General features: G+C 38.5%; 1 protein-coding gene across 2 annotated transcripts in view; it reads right to left on the reverse strand.

The window, feature by feature from the left end:
- Positions 1–23,944, reverse strand: part of HOOK1 (hook microtubule tethering protein 1) — a 37,397-nt gene extending 13,453 nt beyond the window's left edge. The window contains exons 1-14 of one of the 2 annotated variants that reach the window (XM_025193143.1): positions 23,806–23,944; positions 20,047–20,132; positions 18,497–18,569; positions 18,115–18,165; positions 15,149–15,281; positions 13,550–13,617; positions 12,378–12,440; positions 9,769–9,852; positions 5,969–6,135; positions 5,226–5,366; positions 2,511–2,712; positions 1,648–1,758; positions 710–797; positions 566–626 (exon numbers count right to left, since the gene is read on the reverse strand). In XM_025193143.1, coding sequence (XP_025048928.1) covers positions 566–626; positions 710–797; positions 1,648–1,758; positions 2,511–2,712; positions 5,226–5,366; positions 5,969–6,135; positions 9,769–9,852; positions 12,378–12,440; positions 13,550–13,617; positions 15,149–15,281; positions 18,115–18,165; positions 18,497–18,569; positions 20,047–20,132; positions 23,806–23,940 — 1,463 coding nt within the window. In that variant the 5' untranslated portion in view covers positions 23,941–23,944. The remainder of the gene's footprint in view (positions 1–565; positions 627–709; positions 798–1,647; positions 1,759–2,510; positions 2,713–5,225; positions 5,367–5,968; positions 6,136–9,768; positions 9,853–12,377; positions 12,441–13,549; positions 13,618–15,148; positions 15,282–18,114; positions 18,166–18,496; positions 18,570–20,046; positions 20,133–23,805) is intronic. The other variant, XM_025193144.1, reaches the window with a different exon arrangement.
- Between the last annotated feature and the right edge of the window lie 296 nt (positions 23,945–24,240).

The following is a 24,240-nucleotide window of genomic DNA, read 5'->3' on the forward strand; positions in this document are numbered from 1 at the left end:
AAGTGTTGGTCACCCTGAACAGGTGGTAGTACAAGCCCTGCCTATAATTCTACTAGACTTCAAGGTATTTTGTTCTTTTAATTTTACATTTACTAAAGGATTATGAGGACACTACCACACTACTTTTCAAAATATATGTCCATTTCTTTTAGAGTAAAATCTTTAATAAAAAGTCACACTAGCTCTTGAAAGAAGAAACTATATAAAAAGGAGGAAGATATTTGATTTGGGTTCTCAGAAGACTATTTTTGTGAAGTTTTGTCCTACGTCCTCCCAGACTTTCCCTATGGCCTGTGAAATTTTTTAGTCACTCTGCTTCAGTTTCTTCATCAACAAAATGAGTATTGTTTCTTATTTCTGAGGAGTCATTTTTTAACATATTTTAAAGCATTTTGACATCTTTATATGAAAACTATAGTATTGTCATGATAAACTTGGACTCGCCTCAAAATTTAGAGCTTGAATTGGGAGAAGCAACAAATACAAAAACTGGTATTTTACCCAACAAATTTTGAGGCAATAAGCATTTACAAGACAGGGATACAGTTCAAAATTATTTCCTTACCTATATTCCACTGGCAAAATTTCAGCAGCAAGATTTTCATGACTTTTCATAGCAGATGCATCTGAAAGGGCATGACAAATTAGATTCCAGATAATGTAACATATTAAAAAACAAAAAAACCCATCTCTAGATTAAAATAAATACCTGCTTGATTCAAGCGATCTTGCTGCATCTGTGAACATCGAAGCTCTTCATTAGTCTCTTTGAGAGCATCACGCTGTACAATCAGCCTCTAGGGGTAAGAGAAAGAATATATCTGAGATAGAAATGATGTCTAACACAATTGTTTTATGCTAGGGCGTTGTGTCAGTCATAAAACTTTTTTTTGGACAAGAGTTTATTTGGCAGACTTCTGATGATGTCTGAAGTGAAATAACTTGCTATCTACCGAGTTATAGCAGCCAGCATATCAAAGCAATTATATTTCATGCTAAATCTCATCCTTACAGTACCAATACTGCTCTGAAATTATTTTCAGGATGACCAAAGCCTACAAAAAAAAAAAAAAAAAAAAAAAAAAAAAAAAAAAAAAAAAAAAAAAAAAAAAAAAAAAAAAAAAAAAAAAAAAAAAAAAAAAAAAAAAAAAAAAAAAAAAAAAAAAAAAAAAAAAAAAAAAAAAAAAAAAAAAAAAAAAAAAAAAAAAAAAAAAAAAAAAAAAAAAAAAAAAAAAAAAAAAAAAAAAAAAAAAAAAAAAAAAAAAAAAAAAAAAAAAAAAAAAAAAAAAAAAAAAAAAAAAAAAAAAAAAAAAAAAAAAAAAAAAAAAAAAAAAAAAAAAAAAAAAAAAAAAAAAAAAAAAAAAAAAAAAAAAAAAAAAAAAAAAAAAAAAAAAAAAAAAAAAAAAAAAAAAAAAAAAAAAAAAAAAAAAAAAAAAAAAAAAAAAAAAAAAAAAAAAAAAAAAAAAAAAAAAAAAAAAAAAAAAAAAAAAAAAAAAAAAAAAAAAAAAAAAAAAAAAAAAAAAAAAAAAAAAAAAAAAAAAAAAAAAAAAAAAAAAAAAAAAAAAAAAAAAAAAATGAACGAAGGATAAAGGGGAGGGAGAGAAAGGTCCTAGTACATTTAAACAAACTCTCACTCATAAAACTTACGTCTTTTTCTTTGATTAAAGCCTCATGTTTTTCTTCTAGTCGCTTCATTTCAAAAGCTAGCTTATCAGCTCTTTTAGATTCTTCTGAAAGTTTGTTGTGAAGTTCCTGGACCTTATATAAAGGCACGTGAACATTAGAGTCAGTATATGTTTCCAGGTTTTTGTTAAAATATTTTTTTAGTGACATGGCATTTTCATGTAGATTGGGAGTGGGGTGGGGAAGAGAAGGTAAAGAGAGACAATGTTACAATAAGTCCTGACTCTGAACATACAGGTTTCTTCAGCTGACAGAATCCAGGCAGGATTAGCTAGCTGTATACAAAAAACGTTTCTCCTGCCAGATTCAGACACCATGTGCAGCTCATGTTGGCCAAAATCTATTTCTTTTTTTAAAGACAGGTATAGAGAAAATACATTGAACCAGTCTGGGGATTCTTTAGAAACAAATGGCTGAACACGTCCAAAAATGAAAAGACAACACTTTAAAAAAAAATTCTAGGCCCATAAATTAATGAGAGGATGTCAAATGCAAAAGAACACAGCTGTTTAAAGAAAAAAAAATCCCTATAGTCCAGAAAAAGACTCTTTAAACTACTGGTAGAGGGTGCTTATGCTATGTACCCGGAGCCAACGCTCAAAGAATAGACTCTGTCCAACTACTTGGACGGAAGAGGAAAAGAGCAGATTGGGAATGAATGGCAGAGATTGAGGATTTCCTCAGGAAAATATCACTAGCTATAAACCTTGACTCCTAAGAACTTTTAACTCAAGCAGACTTACTTTCCTCATCTTTAACAATTTTTTATTTAAATAATCATATATTTTCATTAAAAATGCCATAGGGTAATTGGTATTCTGTTCTACCTGTCTTTTGTATGTTTCTAGTTGAGCACGCGCTGCATTTGCCTTCTTCAATTCATCCTCCAGGCTCACTGTATTGTGCATATACATCATGTTGGTATCTTGCAGAGACTTCACTTGTCTGCGAAAATCATTCAGGTCCTCCAGTTTTTTGCGATATGCTTCAACTGTTGCCTCGAGTTTACTTGCCTTATCTGCAACAGTCCTAGAAGAAGAAATATGGATTGTAGAAAAAGGTAAATATTTTTTTTCAGACAGAAACAAATGAAAAATGATTAATTCTGCCCTCATTCTCAAACACTGTTCAAATTAGCTGGGGAGAGAAAAAATAAAATGTTCCCATGCAAGTACTTGAGGGTAGAATTAGGTGTTTTACTTAAAGCCAAATGCATTATTTTGAGTTTTTAGCTGCATGTCAAATGGAACAAAGGAACATCCAACAAGGACGGGATCAGGTCTTCTGTGTCACTGTGACCAGTTCCTGCAAGCAATCATTGCTAAAACATGTCCACTTTGAACTTAAACACTACCACTATGATACAGAGAACTAGAAAGACAAAAACCACCCTAAATATGTCACAAATAAAAGCAAGGGAGATTAAGGCACTGCCAATGGCCCCAGGGATTCAAAACAGGACAGATGTACCACAAGTGCACTATGCCCTTTGCTATGTAGTGCATCTTATTCAAGCCAGTAAAATAATGCAACCTGCATCTAGCAGGCTCATTAGTACACGTTTTGCAGAGAATTACACATTGTTGTAAAATATACAATGTGACCAACAAACAGAAAATGATAATCTAAGAGGCATACAGAAGAAAGTACTCTATGCAAATAAAATTACCTATAAAGGAAAATAAGGAGTCCCTTCACTTGGTATCTTAGCACATTAATAATTAGTACAGAAACACTGAAACAATTAAGCTTACTGTAATACATGTTACATATTAAAGGATTGGAATCTCTTTTATTCCATATTATTTTCTGCATATTAATGATCTTTTATTCCACATTTATAAGTGAGCTATTATGGGTATAAAAGTGGTTAGACATGGTTACAGTTCTACAATCATGCTAGCATCCTATTTGCTTTGTGTATTTTCTTGGTATCCTGTTCAAATTTATATACAATCAAATGCTTGATCAGCTTTCATTAAGTTGTGTTTTATTACAATTTATCTTAAGTAACAAGCCTGAACACACTGTCTAACTGCAATACAGATATAAACACTCGTTTCATTTTTACTAGGTTTGAGCCTCACACATTTGGACAATTTTATTTTTTCTGCATTATAAAAAGGCAAATCTTCTTCCTCTTTACCAGCTAGAGAACATTTACATGTATTAATCCTGCTTCCTGTGGAAGCTTTTGCATAAAAACTTCAGGGTTCTGAGCAGTGATTGGGCCAGCACACTTAGGCTGAAATCTTCCTAAGTCTTAAGTACATCTAGCCTGTTGCTTACCTTGAACTCAGGTGTCCCCTGAAAGGCAAACCTATTATACCTGAATTTCCCATTGTGGAAATGGGAAGCCTAGTGCATTCTCAAAATTTAATCCCATTACACCCTGCAGGGGCATTTAAATCTCCCATCTGGGGAAAACAAAGGAGGCAATCTTATTCTGTATATTGATCCTACTCTGCTCAATAGACACACAAACACCTCTCATGTTACAGCAACCAAAACACTTGTATGTGTGCGCTCTATTAAGAAGAATCACTAAATTCACTAAACAAAGATGGTGTTTATTTGGGATCTCATGTATAAGGATTATAGGAGTTTTGGAGTGGAAACTAAAATTACCAAAACAAGTTTTATGGGAGGACAGGTGAAGGCAAGGAAGCAGAACAGAGATGCACTTGAACTAAGCCACAAGGGCAGGACCAGTTGCATATAGATGTATATAGTTTTAAGTTATAAGTAAATAGTTTAACATTAATGTTAATTATAACAGTGTGTGTCTGTATTTGCTTGCTCTCTTACTCGCCTCCTTGACACTAATCTGGCCATCTTAAATTCAACAGGAGTGGAGAGTGCTCTCAGCCCCACTTAGCCCATGGCATGATGATTAAAAATGTTATTCTAGGAAGTGCAAAATATGGCATTCAACTTAGATCAAGAAGATGTGGGACCTAGAACCTGGAATTACCACTTATTTGGAAATTCCTTTAATCACTAGGATGCTAAGCAAAACGTGCTCTATCACCATATTTAATTTTGGTGTCAATGAGACACTGTTCCTGCTCATGCATTCAAGAATATGCACAAATTACAAATGTTCCCAGCACAGCAGAATCAGAAAGATGTATAAGAAGAATTAGATCCTTTGGTGGCAGTCTTGGATTCCTTCTGAGTATTCTCAGGCAGACAAGTCAAGGCACATCATGGACCACAGAAAGCTTTTTCAGTGACGATGGAGGCCCCCTTCAGGGACCCACATGAAACTTAAAGAATATGGATTAAAAAATGGAATCTATGATGTTTTGTGGGGCTTTAATGAGTAGCCATCTAGCAATTTAGGCACCCCTAGGGCTTAGCAGAACTGAGGTCCTACAGTTCATCTTCCAGTTTTATTAAATGTCCTTTTCTTTATGCTTGGTTATGGTAAGAGCTAAAAATCAAGTAATACTGCAAAGAAGTCTCCACCTTTAAATACTGACCCTTGATACTGTCATTGAGAAGCTCCAGTGTGAAGGACAATTATATCTACTACGTACCTAAGAACATCAATTTCATCTTTCAGGGCCCTAGATTCTTCTGCGAGGCACGTCAGTTCATCATTTCTATGCTGCAGCTCAATTAGTTGTTTCTCCAGATCTTCACAGTGTAAACGATAATCATCCTTTGCAGCTTCAAGCCTTTTAAAGCATAAAAAAATTTAGAAATCACATTTTAATCTGTCACTCGTGTCACTAATGTTCCACCTTCTAAAAAAAACAAAACAAAAACAGCCCAAATGAAATACATAAATATAGAGACCATAAAGTGTCACAGTAGGATACTAATGTATCATATCCATGTGAAACTATGACTAAAACTGGCAGCTTTTGTCTTAATTCCATATTTGAAGGAATGCCCACTTCCTTTAACTGCCCTAAAAACATTATTTCAAAACAGATACAGAACGCTCTCCCCTGACTACCTCATTTCATGAAAGAGTTCTTCCTTTTCCCTTCTAACTACCCCATAATATTTTAGGAATATTTTTAGGTTGAAAGGCCTCAGTATGTGGTCTCAGTATGATAACCAATGTGGCAAAACCAAGCTGGGTCTTTAAAAATGTATTTTGATCAAGTAAAGGTATAAAGGAGCTTTAAGAATAAAAAGAAGACTTGGAAGCAGAAAATCCTACAGATTTATAGAAAATGTCCATGACGTTGTCAGTGTTAAGTGTTTTATTATTTGGTTTTGGTCTTCAGAAAGATGAAATAGGGTTCAAATTATTTCATTTATTTCATACCTGTAGTTTTCTTCTTGCAGTTGTTCTAGCTGCAACTGTGCATGGAAATACTTTTTTGTGACCATATTGTTTGGATCATCAAAAGAATCATCCAGCTGCTCTAATTTGTGATTCATAACCTCATTTTCAGACATCAGGCTGTTTTTTTCATCTTGAAGGGCAGCCACCTAGTGTGCATAAGATGATATATAACATTATAGGTCCCATCCAGTTGCTGAATAAAACTAAAAAAAAAGGAGTGTAAGGTATCATCAAATAATTCATTTGGCACATAAAAGCTGAGCATTTTGAAAATTCAGAAAGTTATTTAAATAAGATATACTAAGACGACAGATGTTTTAGTGCATGAAAATGATGAAGTACTAAAAGAAAGTGTATTTTATATTACTTTTATAATAAAAAACATCTTAAAGGCATGCAGTGTTGTAATAAATAGGGGAAGCAATTGGTATTTCCAGTTTTATTGAGACTGAAATGAAATAAACACGTTAAAACTACTTTGGTAAAACAATACCCATAGAACCTGTACAGAAATACTAATAGTAGGGTGAAGAGTATTCCCTACTTGACCTTTAAATTGATAATACAAAGCAGCGTGGCACTAGGTAGCACACTAAAACTGTGCCGTGCGCTCAGCAGTGAATGGTTGTGCAAAAAAAGCAGGTCCAGGAGCCATAAACTAATAAGCACACACGCAAAAATAACCTTAACAGCTTCAGAAAGGCATGCATTTTTGCAATGATTGAACAAAATCTTAATTTGGAGAGTGTTCACAGCTAAGCAAATGAGACCACAATATTATATTAAAATGTTAAGTCTATTAATAGCCATGAAATGGGGGGGAGAGTATTAAAAGTACAGAACCTTTTAGATTTTGTGTTAATTTTAAAATCCTGTCAGAGCATATAACATGTGTTAGTTAACTGGCATTAAACAGACAGAACGCATTCTTTGGGTTACATTTTCCTGAATCATAAAAGAAACCTACCTTCTTTATATTCTTGGAAAATATCAAGGAAGATTGAGACCTTACAAGTGAATTTATTAAAAAATTAGTTTAAATGAGAACTGTCAGTCATTACTATGACTTTCAACACATATACAGCATTTCAGGTGTCAATACTGATAGCAAGTTGGCATAGTACAATAAATAATGCAACAATAACAGCTTGTTATTTATCTGTGATCGCAATGTAGGTTACATAATTTTAATCAAAAAGAAAAAAAAGAAACAAGTTGTGCTCTCCCTGCTCTTCAGTGAATGGTGACCTTCAAGGTGCATCTCCTTTTACATCTGGGAAGCCAACTTACCTTATGTGCATTTGTAAAACCTAGACCACATTTGTTTCTTAGCTAATATAATAATTCCTTTACAGGATCCAGAAAGGTGTCAATCAAGGAAAGACATTAACATTTTTATTTTTAAAATATGCTCTTTTATAAACTGTATGTCCTAGGCTTCAAAGAACATCACATAACTAAAGCTTTCCCCTATCTTCATTTCATGTCCCTGAAGAATCATACTGACTACATCCTGCTTCATTGTGACTTTGCGTACGGTATGACTGAACCATGGAACAACACAGGACCAGGAATATAAAATACTATTTTAAAACATATTTTAATGAATTTTAGTCCCCACTTGTATGTTTACACTTAACAGTAGACCTTTAAGGACTACTGGGCCATTCTCTCCATCTGTTATGACCAATCAGTTATGTGAATTACCATCATTATCCCCTGTAAAAAAGTCTACAGTAGCTCTGTGAAAGCTTTAGATGTCTCAGAATGAAACATGCTAGACACTAAAGTAGAATCATAAAGGGGTGTTTGGGATCACAGAAGAAATTCTTACTATAAAGGTACATGCTGAAAATCTTTTTGCCTTACTCCCTGGTGAACACAAAAAGATACAGAGTAGGTGCAGTTACAAGAAAACATTTACTAGAGCATTTCTGGAGAAGTGAGTGGATCATATTTTGAACACTGGACATTTTAAAGGTGAAGGCACTTTCAAGTTTCAGTGACAGCCTCTCGGAAGAAACACAGTTGCAAATGAATCTTAAACCTAGAAAAAGAATGGGAACACTATCTGGTAGAGCAGAGGGATTAGTCAACTCAGCCTGACTTTACTGATGTGCAATCTGAAATTAGGCACACTAGATAAAAAAACTAAGATAAGGGATGGAGCAAGAATAGTATTTTTTATCCTCTGGGAAGAGAAATGACATGAAACAACTATCTTGTTGTCACTGATAACCCGTTAATAGTTCTAGTAATACTCGTGTCCTAATTGAAGTTGAAGTTGTGCAATACCTCAATCTACTTTGCAAAAACACTCCACTTTACATGTGGAGTTCCATCATGGTCATTTCTATATCTCTATCTTTACTGAGACAAATTATCATTGCCTCATGTAAGAATGAGGAATCAATGAGATTCTAATGAATTTCCTAGGCATCTGTCACCTGCAGTTAGTGATAAGGAGAAGGATATTAGAGAGATATTTTGTTCTCCCTGTGAGAGTACATTTCAGAATAAAAAAAGGAATTGGCTCTCAGTGAACTAAAAGCATGCACACTTAAAAAGAGTGAACATTTAACTCCTATACAAAAGGCTAAAACAAAGTTCTAACTTTAGATGGGCAAATTTAAGAAAGGTTTCTTTTCATGTGTAGCTCCTCGCAATTCATTATATTTGTAGAAAGTAAAGATACTACACTTTTGGCTGTGGAATGAGATACAGGGAGCCAGATGGGATACAGTGTTATTTTTCTTTATCACTTTAACAAAAAAAAAAAGTAACATTTAAAAAAATTATTTATTACAGGAAATAGAACTTAAAAAGATAAAAACTTAAAACTTTTCTCTTGAATCAAAAAGGGCCTAGTAATGTTTGGATGGTTGAAAAAAATGTCAGCAAGGACCCATTCATTTGAAAGTATTTCTAAATAGTTTAGTTAACATATGCAAACTTTCAGACCGGAGCAAACAGGGAAAAAATATTTGATTTCACATACACTTTCCTCTAACTTCTTTTTACTGACAATGCCCTTCAATTTTTCCCTTTAGTGAATGCAATCAGTTACACAATATTTAAAAAAAAATCTTTTAATATATTTTCTAAAGAACTAAATCTATTGATGCCTGAGAAACAGACACTCCCCTCCATCTGCGCTGTGAAGATTTCTATTATGCAAACTATAGTGTTGCAATAATAGCTTGCTACTAGCTGCAAGATATCAAGCTACAAGATACAATGGTAATAAGCTGATGGAGAATAGGTTTAGGTTAGAGATCAGAAGGCAATTATTTTACAGTTAGGGTGGCCAAAATCTGGAACCAACTTCCCAGGGAAGTGGTCCTCGCCCCTATCTTGGGCAAATTCAAGAGGAGGTTGGATGATCACCTGTCTGGGGTCTTGTGAACCCAGCATTCATTCCTGCCTGTGGCAGGGGGTCAGGCTAGATGATCTGTTCAGGTCCCTCCTGACCCTAGCTACTATGAAACTATGCTATTATACCAATAAACATTTCACAGCACAAATTAACAGTTTACTTTCAACAATTATATAGAAGCTGAAAATTTATTTAAAAGTACTATCTTCTAATATAATTGATGCTGCATTTCACATTGATGCTGCATTCCAGAATAAAGTTTTGGCTTTTGCACAAAATGCCCAAGACACATGCAAGAAACGTATCTGATTTCTAAAGACATGGTGAATTTTGCCATTGTCTAATAGTCCCTATTAATGGATGTTCATCACTTCTTTTAGGAAAGTAGCTGCTTGCTTCTTACCTGAAGGTCTAGTTCTTGGCATCTTTGCTTTAATTCCTCTTTTTCTGCAAGTGCTTCCTGCAGGTCTTCCAATGCCCTTTTAAGCTTAAATAGACACACGTGAATTAACACAGGTTAGTTTCTTTGTGCTTTACATCCCTGTCTGCTAAATGAGGGCTACCTTAGTCTAATTTCCAGCAACATATCTAAGGTCTAAATCCACACAAGGACCTTGGTGGAATGTACGTGCTTAAGTTCAAGACTGCAAACTTCAAAACCCTTGCCTAATCGTTTAGGCACACAAAGTCTGCTGGCACCTAAGTTTTCATCAGTCATATTCCCTAGATAACTCAAGTTGTGCTTCTGCGCATGCCTAGGACTAAGCCTACTGAGACAGGGCTGAGGAACCTGGCAAGAAAGCCCAATGAGGATCCTCAAACTAGATGTTCTTCCACTTACCTTTTCCCATTCCCACCCTCCACCCCAAAGAGACTGGATTATGTAGGTAAGGTCAGAACTTCCCTGAAGGGGTATGAACCACACACAACACTGATAACAGGCATTTTAATTCAAACAAACAAACAAACCAACCAAGAAGTGGTGGAGGTGTTGAACAAGGAACAAACAGTTCTTAGAGCAGAGATCAGAGCTCTTGACCCCTCTTCCAACTGAAGCCCCTACAGACTGGGTGCCAGTCATGCTCTCTTTGTGGTTCATTAACTTGTATGTTCCCAGAACCTCCATTTTTGAAAACGGGTGACTTAGCTATCCAACTCCAATACAAGTTTTGACCTCGGTACCTCCCAGACCAGAATTCAAAGCCAAATTCTACCTGTACTGGGGTTTAAAGACGCATCTCTCTCTTTAGCGTTTGCCACCGGATAATGAAGGCAGCTCTACAATCAGTGTCCTGACCATTACAAACCATTACAAATTCCAAGGCACCTCTCTGATTCCAAGGCACCTGAGGCCATTCCTATGTGCACTGCTCTGAGGGACAGAACGAAGCAGAGTAGCTGCTGCTGTAGGTGGGCTGATTAATTTGGGAAAGGGATGATTAGCACTGTCACTCAGGTGTGCAATTTAGCCTTCCCTCAGTGTCCCATGGCAGTGGCTATACTTTTTCCAATTCAGAGGGCAAAATACCTGGACCACTGCTGTATCCTTGAGGGCGCCTCTCTCGGGGATAGAGAGTTTGCCACGTAAAAGTGACTTCAGTCTTCCCTTGGTTTGCCTAGGTTACTTAGATGCACAACTCAGGGCGGTGAATTCCACTCTAAGAGCTAGCTGTCCAACAGTTAGGTGTTGCTATGCTTAATGATTGTTGTAATACTTAAGCCCTTCATGGATATAGCCTGAAGCAACTTGCCCTAGGCCATCAAGAGTCTGAGAGAGAACAGGAAAGTAAAACATTGTTGCCAAAGTGCAAGTATATTTCCCTGGCCACCAGACAATCATCCTGAAATATAGAAAACCAATACTGTATGGGGCATACCATTAACTTCTTTTAAGGAGTACGTACTTTCAAATAAAGGTAAGTTCACTGCAAGCGCAAAGCCCTAGTTTGTTTAGGCTCTCACAGAACTCAAATATTTTCAGGATAACTTCGCACATATCTGAACTTTTGAAACTTGATGGAATTTGACAGCTGCCGCACACTTGCTCTTTGCTGGTCATGTACTCCTGCAATCTATACACAGGTCCGCGATAACACAAAATAAGGCTCTTGGCATCTTTTAAAAAAGCTAAGTGTGTGTGTGTATTGTTTTACTCAGTTATTCAATGACCTTTCACACAACAGACCATAGTAAAAGACAAGTTAAATGTATAACTTCCCATCAGTATGTTGTTCTGTCTTTTGTGAAATAAGAACATGGGCATTAATTCTGGTCAACTGCTCTGGAGGTAGCAACAACTGGATGCATGAAGCAAGAGACAAGCTCATAGTTTGGAGAAAGTACTGAAATTTCCATCATTGGAGATGACGGGATACATATCTATCATCTTGAGGCACAGTACGCCAACACCTTAATTATGAAGCTCTGAATAAGGGCCTTGTCACACATTACACTCAGCACACGTTAACTATACTTAAAATGCTAAGGTCCAAACATTCAAGCAGTAAAATACATGCCAAAGTGCCACCACAGCATACCAAATTAGGACTTTTATGTCCAGGAGTATCGCTAGATTGTATTAGTTGCTTAACATATGCTGAACTAATATTCAGCTGCTCCATGGAGGCAATATGATCAGGAGATTTCAGTGCAGTGCTGTGGCTGGGACTGACAAGCAGCTGTTTGTTGGTCCTAGACCCGGCACTGCACCAAAGCTGGTTCAAGACTCCCATGCAGTGGGATGCCTGGGACAGACAAACAGCTGTCAGTCCCAGCTTTCCCACCCCACTGGAGCCTTGAACCAGCACTGCAATGCACTGGAGTCTTCAATGACTCCAGCACGTAGGACACATTTTATTTAGATTGCAGTAAACATTACTGTGCGACTGCTCAGAAACTCTTACTCGCAGTAATGCTTACTACAAGCTTTATTATTTACTACTACTATTTATTTATTATTATTTACCACAAGCTTATTACTGTGGCTATTATAACAAATGTAAAAGTTATTACCTGTTGCTCCATTTCACCTGATCCATCATTTGTGGCAGAACCCACTATTTCTTTGCTCATCAACTACCAAAAAAATAAAATTAAAGATTAAAATAATTCAAATGTCCATGCTGTAAAACTAGTATCTGTTTGCTAAACAAGATGTTAGATTGCCCCACCCCACTAAACTTCAGTCACTGTTGGTTTTCTATTACTATATTCCTTACATATAACTGTTTAAAGATCATTAGTAGCCAGAGTAAGTGCTTTATTATGTTAAAAAATAGGAGTGATAAATTTATGGGTTTAATCCCTACCACAATTAATTTAATGTCAAAAACTCCAATCTGCTTCAAAGGTGTTGGGGGAGGGAAAGGAAGAGAGAGAGAGCAGTATCACTATTTCAACCAGTGAGTTTGATCATTAGTAGTATTTGTTCACTCGAGGTCAACTGACCCAAGTAATATCAATGAATGTAAAGACCAGAATACTGAGAACGGAAAGACCAGTTTAATTCTTACTAATTCAAATTAAAATATTGGAACTCCATTTGCTACCAGCTAATAAATTTTACTTCTTTTGGATTAAGAACAAAGCAAAGCAATCACCTACTAATTCTACCATTATTTGGAAGAAGAGTTCAGTTATCCAAAATATGTTACAAAACAAGATGTAACTCTCCTGATCATATCCACACATAAAAGACTTTGAAGAACTGCTGGTTTCTTATTAGTGACTCTAGAGGTGTCCTGTCTTATATTACTGAATTTATTTTCAGTGCAAGAGGCATGCTGAAACAGCTTCATGTTTTATAAAACTATTAAAGTACCGGGGCTAAAAGTGCAACCAAATGAAAAGAAAACTCAGTGCATCTCTCCTCAGTCCTGATCCGGCAGACAAGTCAGGGCAGCATTCAAGCTCCCTGACTTCCATCTGGTTTTAAGAACCCTCTAAGGACCTATGCACAAACAAGTAAAGATTCCTTAACAGACTATGCTTTGGTCCAGGGGAACAGATAGCACAGAGTCATAAGAGGAATGCCCAAGTGAATGTTTCAAGCATCTTTCCAATTTATTTTTACAACTTGAACAGAGGAAAGCAGTAAAGATGGAAGAATGGCAGGACACAAGGTTCTTGTCCTAAATAGTTATATTCAAGCTTTCCTGTTTTAGGCTACGTGAATTACCACTCACCTCTTGAATAGCAGCCATAACAACATGCTGGACAGATTCTTCTAGGGTCATTATGTTTTGTATGTGTTCTGTAACAATGAAAAGATATTTACAGTAATTTATAGTGACATTTATCCTAAATGAGTTACCATCTGCCCTTTCCATATCTGAGACAAGAACAAAGAATGTATTTCCTATGGTTTAGCATTGCAGGAAAGTTGTTACCCTTTTTAATTACAGTCCAATGAGGACATGTTTACTTTACATTCATGTTTATAAAATTAAGCCCAATGGACAGGACCACACTGAAGTTTGAAAAAAATTGATGCCTCGAGACAAATTTTACCACGCACATAGTTCACGTATCTTTAAAAGGCAGCTTTTATGTCTATATCAGAAAGAATTTGGTTCTTTGAAGTAACAAATCCAAGAACACCCTAAAAAGGCTTCAGAGTATTAAATTAAAACAAAATTGAAAACAATGACCAGATCTATAAATTGTAAATAAACTTTACGATGCAACCCTTTCCATGAAGGCAGCAAAAGTACAGGTATCAACATATTGCCACTCATGCACAGACAGCTTATGTTGCACACAACAGAAGGCCTGAAAGCTATAACTGAAATTTATAACATTCCACTGCCACCGCCACATAGTTAAACTATTATTCAAGACAGAAGGGTTGCGTTTAAACTCAAGAGCCAGAAAGCTGCTTTAGGCATTTTCACTGCATTGTGCATATTAAAAATTGTATAACACATAGTCAATTAGAACAATTTAATATTTTGCTTACTATAAATGTTCCCAACTTTACAGTGTGCACAATGGAGTGAAATGTCTTTAAAGTACTTCCATTTTTTTAAGTTTTTCTAACCTGTAGCCTTAAACACTGCTTGGCTTATTTTATATTTCTAGAATGTCTGCTATGAAAAACTTGCAACTGGGGTGGTGCATGAAGTATGGTAGATGAACTGGCATTGCTAATATTAATTCCCAATGCAGGTCTATGCTGCCTTGTGTCCAAAATACTCACTGATTCAAAACGTATGAATTACATGAGAACATCTTATGTGTTTATTAGGTCTATGTCCGGAGGAGGTTCAGTACCTATCCTATCAAGAATGTCTACTCAACACTCAGGATTTTCTTGTGCCATTCTAAGTGCTTGTAAAGGCATTATTTATTGCACAAAAAGCATTTTTGTCAACCCTCCACAGGTAAGCTGGAGAGAATTTCAAAAAATTAGTTTTAATTTAAATTGTATCCTTAAGCCAAGACACAAATTTTGTAAGCAATTTTCAATTTTAATAGTAAAATAAATCAATTTAAAGGCCCCTCTGCACTCCACCAAAAATTGAAGCCATTTGAGCCATCTGAACTGTACAGAGAGAGATTTTTTGTTTTTATGAATTCTAGTTAGGGAGCATACACATGAACACGCTATAACACATCAGCAGAAGGGTGCTTAAACTTGTAGTTTAACTCAGGGCAGGAACTACTTTTAATGTGCATCTATTCCAGTTTATGCTGTATTTACCTTACTAGTCACCATTTCTTATAGTAAGATATTCCTAAAGACAATGCTCGTTTCTAAATATATCTTTGAAAACAGTAGGTACCTTGTTTCTTTTCACAGTTGACTGCACAACCTAAAATAAGTTGAAGCAACCTCCCCAACTCTGTAAGATTTGAATGTTCAGATATCTGATTTAAATCAGGAACAAGTTCTTCGGAGATCTGCTGACCCAAGAACTGCAGAAATAAAAAAAAAAAGATAAGGTTAAATCTGGATTCTTGATTTTATACAACATTAATATTTAACATCTAAGGAAACGGTGAACCATTGAGTAAAAAGGTTTTTGGGAAATGCTCGGGACAAAACCTCAAAACAGGAAAAAAACCAAAACTGATAATCTTAGAACTGATGAGGGCAAAGACCTTGGTCGCTTCAAGTCAGTTCTGAACAAGAAAAATACAATTATTCTACCACCTGGCCTTTTGATTGATGGTAGACTATTGAGACAGCAATTATAAATTAGGGTAATGAGACTATGAAGACAGTGGAAAGCATGTAAAGGACTAGAAAATCAAAATGGCTAGAGTAGTGATTTTAGCTTTACTCACCATTAGGGACTCCATACATGGCCTTCTAAATGTCACTTGGGCTGTACCTCGCTCACTTCATATAATCCCATTTCCATCCCACCTGCCTGCTCCCTCTCAGTCCCAGACAGCCCCAGCTCTAATCAAATGAAGTCCTCATCTGCTGCCTTAATTGAGGCACAGATGCTCGTGGTTATTTTAACTACGGCAAAGGAAGGAAGGTAGAAAGTAACCCTGTGGTGAGTGGTCCCAGTAGCTAATAACACCAGAGGCCATTTGTGTAGCTTTAAAAGGAAGATCTCCAACAGAGACTGGAGTTGGTTAAGTGCACGGTATCTTTTGGTATCACTCCAGGTTATGTAATGGAATTGTATACTGCACTCTGTTCAAACTGCAGAATAATTGGTGAACCAGACACGCAGTTGCCAATTTCAAATTTGTGGACATAAAACCAGCCGTTCCACACAGTACTGACAGCAGTTTAAGTAGCTGCTGACAACTTGCAAGCAGCTGTTTAATTAATTGACTAATTTCCTTGCCATTTCCAGTGTGGGCAGACTCAACATAACCAAGAGTAAAAAGCTAAACGCTGACTATATCCACTTACAGTAAACTGAGGTAAGTACACAGTCATTTTTAAAGACCCACTGTACTATAATATAAAAAGCCAATATTATACATAGATACCACAAGCATATGCAACAGCATACACACTACATGAATGGTGCATTAATTGCAGGAAGCTGAGATTTTCTACAATTACCCCAGCCTTTGCCCCTTTGTATCACATGATCATAAAACTGTTAAGCAATAACATAAAACCTTTTTCTTAGCTAAGATCTGTGGCTGCTTACAGACGTTAAAAAAACAACAACAGAAAACAGTGCTTTGATTTAAACTCCACACACTCCTGCACCGAGCTCAACGCATGCCCAGAAAAGGCAGCGCCTTAGATGGACCCAGCTTGCCCAACATCTGTATAGACTGGGTTCCTTAGTGGGGCTTTTTTGGCACTTTTATCTGATAGCTGATTGAATCAGCTTTAGCTAAAAGTGCCAAAAAAGCTGTTGAAGCACCCAACCTATACAGATGGTGCAGAGCCAGGTCAAACTAATGTGCTGCTTCTTCTGGTAAAGTATGTTTTGGGGGCTTTTTTAAATGTCTGACAGCCTGTGGTCTTAATGAAGGAATGGACATTTCTGTTGCTAGAAATAAGGAACAGACTAGAGCAGAATTTAGGAGCCCAAGTCCAAACTTAGTTGCCATTTAGCCCTTAAGGAACCTCATTTTTTTATCTTAAAATGCTCCCTAAGCATTCAAAAATCAGCCTGCAAGCCCGCCACCTCTCTGAAGGGTCCCCAGACTTCCAGGCTACAGGATGCTGTGAGGTGAGTGCATGCTTCTCTGCTCCTGGGACATTAGGTGACAAATAATTCAAGGTTGACTGACTGAGAGAGAGAGGGTGCTAGCAGGTGAGCAAGCACGAGCACACAAGAGCGAACATGACTCTGTAGCTCAGTGGTTGTGACATTCATAGGGGGAGGGGAGAAAAAGGAGACCTGGTTTATTGTCTCTGCACCAGGAAATGTTGTATAAACAAAAAAGATGTAAAAGGTTACCTTTGAAGAGAAGGCTCCAGGTATGACTCTGAAATAGAGAAAGGCACTTCTCTACTGCCCTGAGTAAGATACCTAAGCTCCAGAGACGCACAGGATTTACAGAGGTGGCCCTATCCTCAGTATTTTCTGTGGACATCTTTATGCCCATTTAGCCTCTAGGCTGTTCTGAGACACCTAACTCCTGCAGATGTTGTACAGGGGATCTAGGCCCCTAACAGAATTCGAAATTTTCTTCCAAGGGTTCAGGAAGCCATGCTTAGAGTTGCAGTGCCCAAGCGCCCTTTCCAATCTAACCCTAAGAACAGCAGCACCATATACCTCTGACTGCTCCCCCAGAGATCTCCCATCCAAGTACTGCAAACATTCAGCACTAGTTAACTTCTAAAGCCAGATAAAACAGGAACTTTTTCCATAATGCATGCTTTTATAAAACTGCAGGATCAAAAACCCACTCCTTACCCCCTTCATGAGCAATAAGCCTGTTCCTGCGTTATCAGTGCCACAAGGAAAAATCAGGCTGTGGAGACATTTACTTACAGCTGGCTGAGCATGTCTGCTGCTAAAATCAAAATAGACTAGACAGAATAAGTCCACAGGGTGTTGACTGCAAACCAAGTTTCACTTATTTGATCAAGATGCAGCATGCTTGAGAAAGCCCCATTACTCCACCCAGGTTTTACTCGTACTCTGAGTACTTCCAGAGTAAGCGGGATTTTCTTGTACCAGCCTAGATCATGCATTTCTCAATAAGACATTTATAACAGAAGAAAAACTAGCATTATTCTAGAGTTCACATTAGAGTTTGGTGGAAAAAAAACAAAACGATCTTTATATTTGAATAAGAACTGCTGTTTTTCCCCTACCTCATGATAGTAGTCCATAATTCCTTGTAGAACCTTCTTCAGATTACTGGCCTGTCATATAAATGATAATAAAGGTTATACTATTAACCGCCAACTTTTCCCAAACTTCATGAAAGGATAGTACAAAAATATCTTACTCTTCACTTAAAGTCTACACAGCAGTTTTATCTTAAAGCTATGCATAGTTAAAGTAAGGGAGGAAATACACAGGTAGCAGTAAATCTTGGTAGCACAGTTCAAATATATTTAAATTTGTTTCAGTGTGATGGATTTTGTTCAACCTGCCCAATGCTATGTTGCTGTGCCTATAATATCAGATATACTGAGGAATTACATCCCAAACAACAGCAAATTAACTTTTGCCAATTTTAATTTCTGATACCTTAATTCTCCAGTTATCACCAACATCTTCTTTAATACGGCTTAGCCATGATTGGTCAAACCAGGCAACATCTCTAAAATGAAAACGAAATACATGCCAATTTAATATTTGGTAAATGCAGAAGTTGAATAAAACATCAAACATCCAATATTCTTTTCCACTAGAAAGTCTGCTATTGTATCCCAAAGATATGTACGTTCCTGGACACTACATTGTCACTTGTGCTATAGGGAATTTCTTATCCTGCTTAATAAATTCTATTGAATAAAACACTAAATCCAAGCAAACTCATTCTACTCTTTAGGAAAAAGGAATTTTGAGGTTCAAGAACATACTTAGTGAACTGAAGACAGATATCTGAATACTTCCCTGTGCTTAGTTTTTATATGCAAGTGCTTTTTAACACCAGAGTAACACAGGCATTCCCCGGAGACAACTAGTCACGGCACAAAGTGTGCTGCCACTACTTGTCCCTGGCGAACCAAACATCCACACATGTGTGGACGCAGCCTGTGTGTTTAAACAGAAGATGCCCCCTACTAAATCTTTCTTTTAGTATCTGAGCCAGAAGAAAGGCCCCAAAAGCTCAGCTGCAGCATTATCTCATTGAAATACTAGGTTATAACAGCACTATTTAAATTGACCGCAAGATTAAAGAGCAGACATACCATACATGACTCCTGACTGTCACTGCAGTCTTATTTCACTGCTGTAACCTTAGCAGGAGCTCAAGTTATTTTGAATATCCCCCCTCCCCCGCCCCACACACACACACCTTTTTTTAAATTAGAAAATAAACTGGCACTTCCTGATGTGAACTTTTAACACCTGACCTGTAAAAGCTCCCAACTGCTGCAAGCAAAATGGTCAAGAAGCTGGGTAATTCTAATGGGAATACTACATAGAGGCATGAATTCCCACTCCAAAGAAAAATGGTACAAAGCCAGAAGTCCTGATAGCTACAGAAACACAGTCAAATTCAAACTGCCCAATCTTGCCCTTTATTTGACTAGATGAACGCTGGTATTGTGAATGTAGTGCTACTTTATGCTTCTTTGTGATCTAACAAAAGTAAGCCATGAAGAAACAGAAGTGATTTTAATGTTTGTATTTTTTCAGCATAAACAAGAACAAAAGGATACCTGCAAGCTAGAAAGTATATACCTGCATGACTATGACTTCGTAATTCAATTTACCTTTGCTAGCCATTTTTGAAAAAAATACACTATATAACTAAACTGTATTTAGTTTTGTGTGTTACAATATCCTGGAAAGGGGAGGAGAGCAAGCGAAGGCGAATTATTCTGAAGTTCCATTTCATCAGATTTATTGACACCTGTTCAACAACAGCCCAAAGTAAGAAGGGGTCCCTATCATATGTTTTGAAATACCTACAATTGGATGGAGGTTTTTTGGGGGGAAGGGGTTTGTTGTTGTTTTAAGGAAGACCTACTTCATTTCAAATATCTTGGTCTCGGCGAAGAAGACTGTGAAACCTAAATAAGCACTTTGCATAATCTGATACACACTGAACTAGACCATCAACTTACATTTGATGAAGCACTTGTGCCATGGCAACACCATTAGTCAAGTCTTGGACATCTTTGCAGGGTGCAGCAGTATTAAATGTCTGCAACTAAAAAAAAGACAATCATTACATGGAGGCAGGGAATTTGCTGCAATGCTACTTTTTAGTATGAACCTTTAGTAAAATGTCTTTTTACTTTAAGTAGCCCAGAACATCAAAATCCATTCCATAAAACTAGATTAGCTTGTAGGCCAACCCAGTGCACTTAATACCTTTGACTTAGAGGGTGCGTCCACAACCACAGGCACGTGAGCTCAAGTAGCAGCAGCACAAATTTGGGCCGGAGATTTGTGCCTCAACATATGTGCCTGAACATGCACTTTGGTGTGGGGTAAATTGTGCCACTTGGGGCAAACTGCCCAGCTCCTCCTGAATCTTCAGTTACAAGGAGCTAGAACCTGGGGCCAGCACCTGTGCTACCCCAGCAGTATAAAAACCTGCCATTGCAAGCAGCTTAGGGCTACTAGGAGCTTCCGAGGGCCAGCCAGTTGGTATCTGGAGACACTAGCCCCTTGTGCCAGCTGGACTGCTGAAGCAGCGCTAACCTAGAGTGGCCCCTGCACCCTCTACCCACTGCAACAGTCTGGCATTGTGGGCTGCTGCCTGGCTGTAACCTGCTGCCACCTGCCATAGCATCCGCCCCCTTGGACCTGTGGCCCCAAAGCTGCATGCCTGCCAGACCCAGACGGGGACCACGTGGCCGCCTGGGTTGTGGTTTGGGCATTGCAGCAGAGCCACCTGCATCTCTGGGCCAACTGCCCATGGGCCATTGGACGGCACTGCTGTCATGTCTTTTGGTGTCCCTGCTCTGCCATCTGGGCAGCCTTCGCCCAGAAAATGTGCTCCGTGCGATGGTCCATTTTGAACTGTCAAAGCACGTCCTCCTGACCCCAAATGGCCAGAAGGTCAGCCATTTTATCGTCCCTCCAACTGGGTCCCAGGTTCTGGCCCTGGGCAGGCTCCTCTGCCCAGATCCCACCACTTGCCATACCAGTAGAGATCCTGGTGTTCCCTGTTTTAAAATTGCCAATTCTCTGATTTAAAAAACCCAAATTCTCTCATTAACATACTCAAAATCTGCACTCTTCCACAATTAAAATGAAATGCCGCTATATAGAGAAAGATCAGTTGGGCAAAGTTTTATTGACATATTTACAATTTTAAAGCAATTTGGAAGCTTACCAGTGCCTCTATCATCATAATAAAATGAATTCTAAATATCTATACACTTTGGCGTTTCCTTTGGTTTTATCACAGAAAAATCAGAGCTGCCCCTGCCCCCTTTGCTCACCAGTATGTGGGGCACTGAGCAGCACTGATATGTCACTGCCTTGCCCCTGCCCTTGCCCCTCACCCCCAACCCACAAACCCTGCCAGTGCCCCTCAGTCTTAACCCACAGTCCCCGCCTGCCCCCACTTACTCCATCCTGGTAGCAGCTCTGTCCCAGCACCAGGACATGAGTCCAGTTGCAGCTGTCCCACCTGCTACCTTGTGGCTCTGAGTAGTGCCAGCCCTTGCTGTCCTGCTCCTTGCGCCTGTGCCCAGGCCCCAGCAATCCCCATGCTGTTCCTGGGAAGCCCTCAACTGGGGCTCAGGGACTGGGCTGGGCAAACCCCTTGCGTTCCAGGGCAACTTCCCTCTGTACAGGCTGCTCTAGGGGACATGGGGGGCTCTAAGCCCAGGATCACTGAACTGCTTCAATAGTTCCTCATAGCTATTGAATAGAATTTGTTTGTGCTAATGTTTGGCTACACACAAGAAATGCCACATTGGGGCAGACCAATGATTCATCTACCACAGTAGCCCATCTTTGACAGTGGCCAGAATAGATGCTTTAGAGTTAGGGTGGCAAAGATATGGTGTGTAGAGCCCTATCATCCAGACCCCGATGCTGCCCAGGAGTCTCAAACAGATCCACAGGCAGCATGTGTGAGGTTTGCTGGATGGCCCTGTGCATTACATGTGGCACCTGCTCCAGTGTGTCCCCGAGTGGATAGAGCAGGTACTTCATCCAGTGCTGTATAGGGGATGGTCCCAGGCTGGCTGCTCCAGGGAACATGGGACATGTGCTGGGCCCAGTGTGCAGAAGCAAGCATCATGTGTGGCATGGTCCCAGAGTGGCCAGAGCAGCAGGTCTGGGACCATGCTGCACTCAGTGCCCACCCCAGCAGTTCCAGGTCCTATGCAGGCAGCATCTCCTCTGGTCACTCTGGGACCCCTGCTAGATCGGGCATGCAGGGCCAGGCTGCAGGCCTGATTTGTCCCATGGACTGGCCCCACACCACTGATCCAGCCCATGAGGCCACATGAGTTTGACAGCACTATTTTAGAGGGAGAACACTGAACTAGGTATATCTAGAGTGATCTAGCCCCTTTTCATTACTGTCCTTGCCATCTACAAACATTGGTTTACAGATGCCAAAGAATACATATCTGACTGTCCTGTTAATAGATCTATCATCTATGAATTTGTCCAGTCCTCTTTTTGGATCTGGCTATACTATCTGCCTCTACAACCTCCTATGGTAAGGAGTTCCATGAGTTAATTACACAATGCATATAAAACTACATGTTTCTGTGCTCTTTATGACCTCAGAGTTTGTATTTGCTAAGTCTGGCTTTCTGTTCTGTTTTGCTTCCAAACATGTTGCTGTACCTTCAACTGAACTTAAGACCACCCTACAGCATGTCCTAATTCTGCTGGGCACTTTTTAAATTGGGCACTGCTGGTGCTGTGGTAGAAATATAAAACTTTTGTTATATAGGTCTCAGAAATCTCCGCAGTACAGACTGATCCTGGACCAATGAATTCAACAGAGGTTTGCCACTGCCTTAATGGAAGGGGGATTAACTCTTCATTACTCTAGCAGAATGATTTAATGGAAATGAACATGAAGTCTGATAAATTGATACTAAAGAGCAAAATGTGCTGAGAAATAGTATTCCCCACTCCCACAACACACAGGTTCATTGCAAGGGACAATGAGATGGATCTGCCAGGCCACCAGCAGCACGGTAGCTCACAGACATCCACGACTGCTGTGATTTACAGCATCCACGGACTGCTCTCACTGCTGCTGAGCTACCCCTCAGAGTAGCCCAGCATCAGGTTTAAATTTTGCCACCCATCTGTCCGAGTGGAACAAAAATGTTGTCTTAGAAACAGAGCTATCAGGTTTGCATTGCACGTGTTTGAAGGATGAATGCCACACCTCCTGGCATAACGCCTAGTGTTTCTTTTTCTGGGCTGTCACATGTTCCACCACCAAATGCCTGCAGTTTAAAACAGGACCATGCTCATAACTAGTTATCAGACAGACTTAGATTTCTATACTTGAAAAATAAAAAAAAAACACCTTTACATTTATCCCTATGATCCACCCTTCAAGTTCTCCAGCTAACACAGCCAAATCAGCTCTGAAGACAGGTCTTACAGGTTTTAGCCATGCAAGCAGGTTGTGAACTGAAAGAGCTACAGGTTGGGTGTTTTTATTAGAAGTGAAAGGAAAAAAAAGGAGACGGGAGTTTTTAAAGAAAAACACCTCAAATAAACATGATTTGATCCAGGGGACGTTACCCTTTTGACTATTAACAATGTTAAAGAGCTGAAACTAAAACTACACATAAACCACAAGCTACCATACTGGCACCAAACACTGCACGGCTTCAGGCAAGCCAGCTCCCAAACTGGAAGTAGGTTAATTAGCAGTAATGACTAGCCTGTTCTGTGCGATCACAACTATGACTCCAGTCTAGGAGGCAGCGCTCAAAGATCATCACAGTGTGTTTCAAAGGGCCGCTACCCAGCTCAGTAAGACTGTTAAGGTTTCTCCCACAGATGCAGCCATATAACATTCCACGGGGCTTAATATGTCCAAATCTACCTGCAGATTTGTAGGGGAACAAATAGCAATTAAAAAATATAGCGTCCATATATTCTAAAAAGGCTCTAATTAAAAAAAAAATGGCTTGAACATGTACACTAGCCTCATAGCACCATTATTCCAAACTTGCAAATGGGAAAGGATGAACAAGTCTGTTCATACCCTACACCCTTCTCCTCCTCTACTTATGGAGAGCAGCAGTAACCCTTGAAGGGTTAATTTCAGAAGCATTTTCATAGGCACCTTTTGATTTTCACGTATCCAAGGCTGT

Source organism: Alligator sinensis, unplaced genomic scaffold (genome assembly GCF_000455745.1).
Source record: "Alligator sinensis unplaced genomic scaffold, ASM45574v1 scaffold1559_1, whole genome shotgun sequence".
NCBI lineage: Eukaryota > Metazoa > Chordata > Crocodylia > Alligatoridae > Alligator > Alligator sinensis.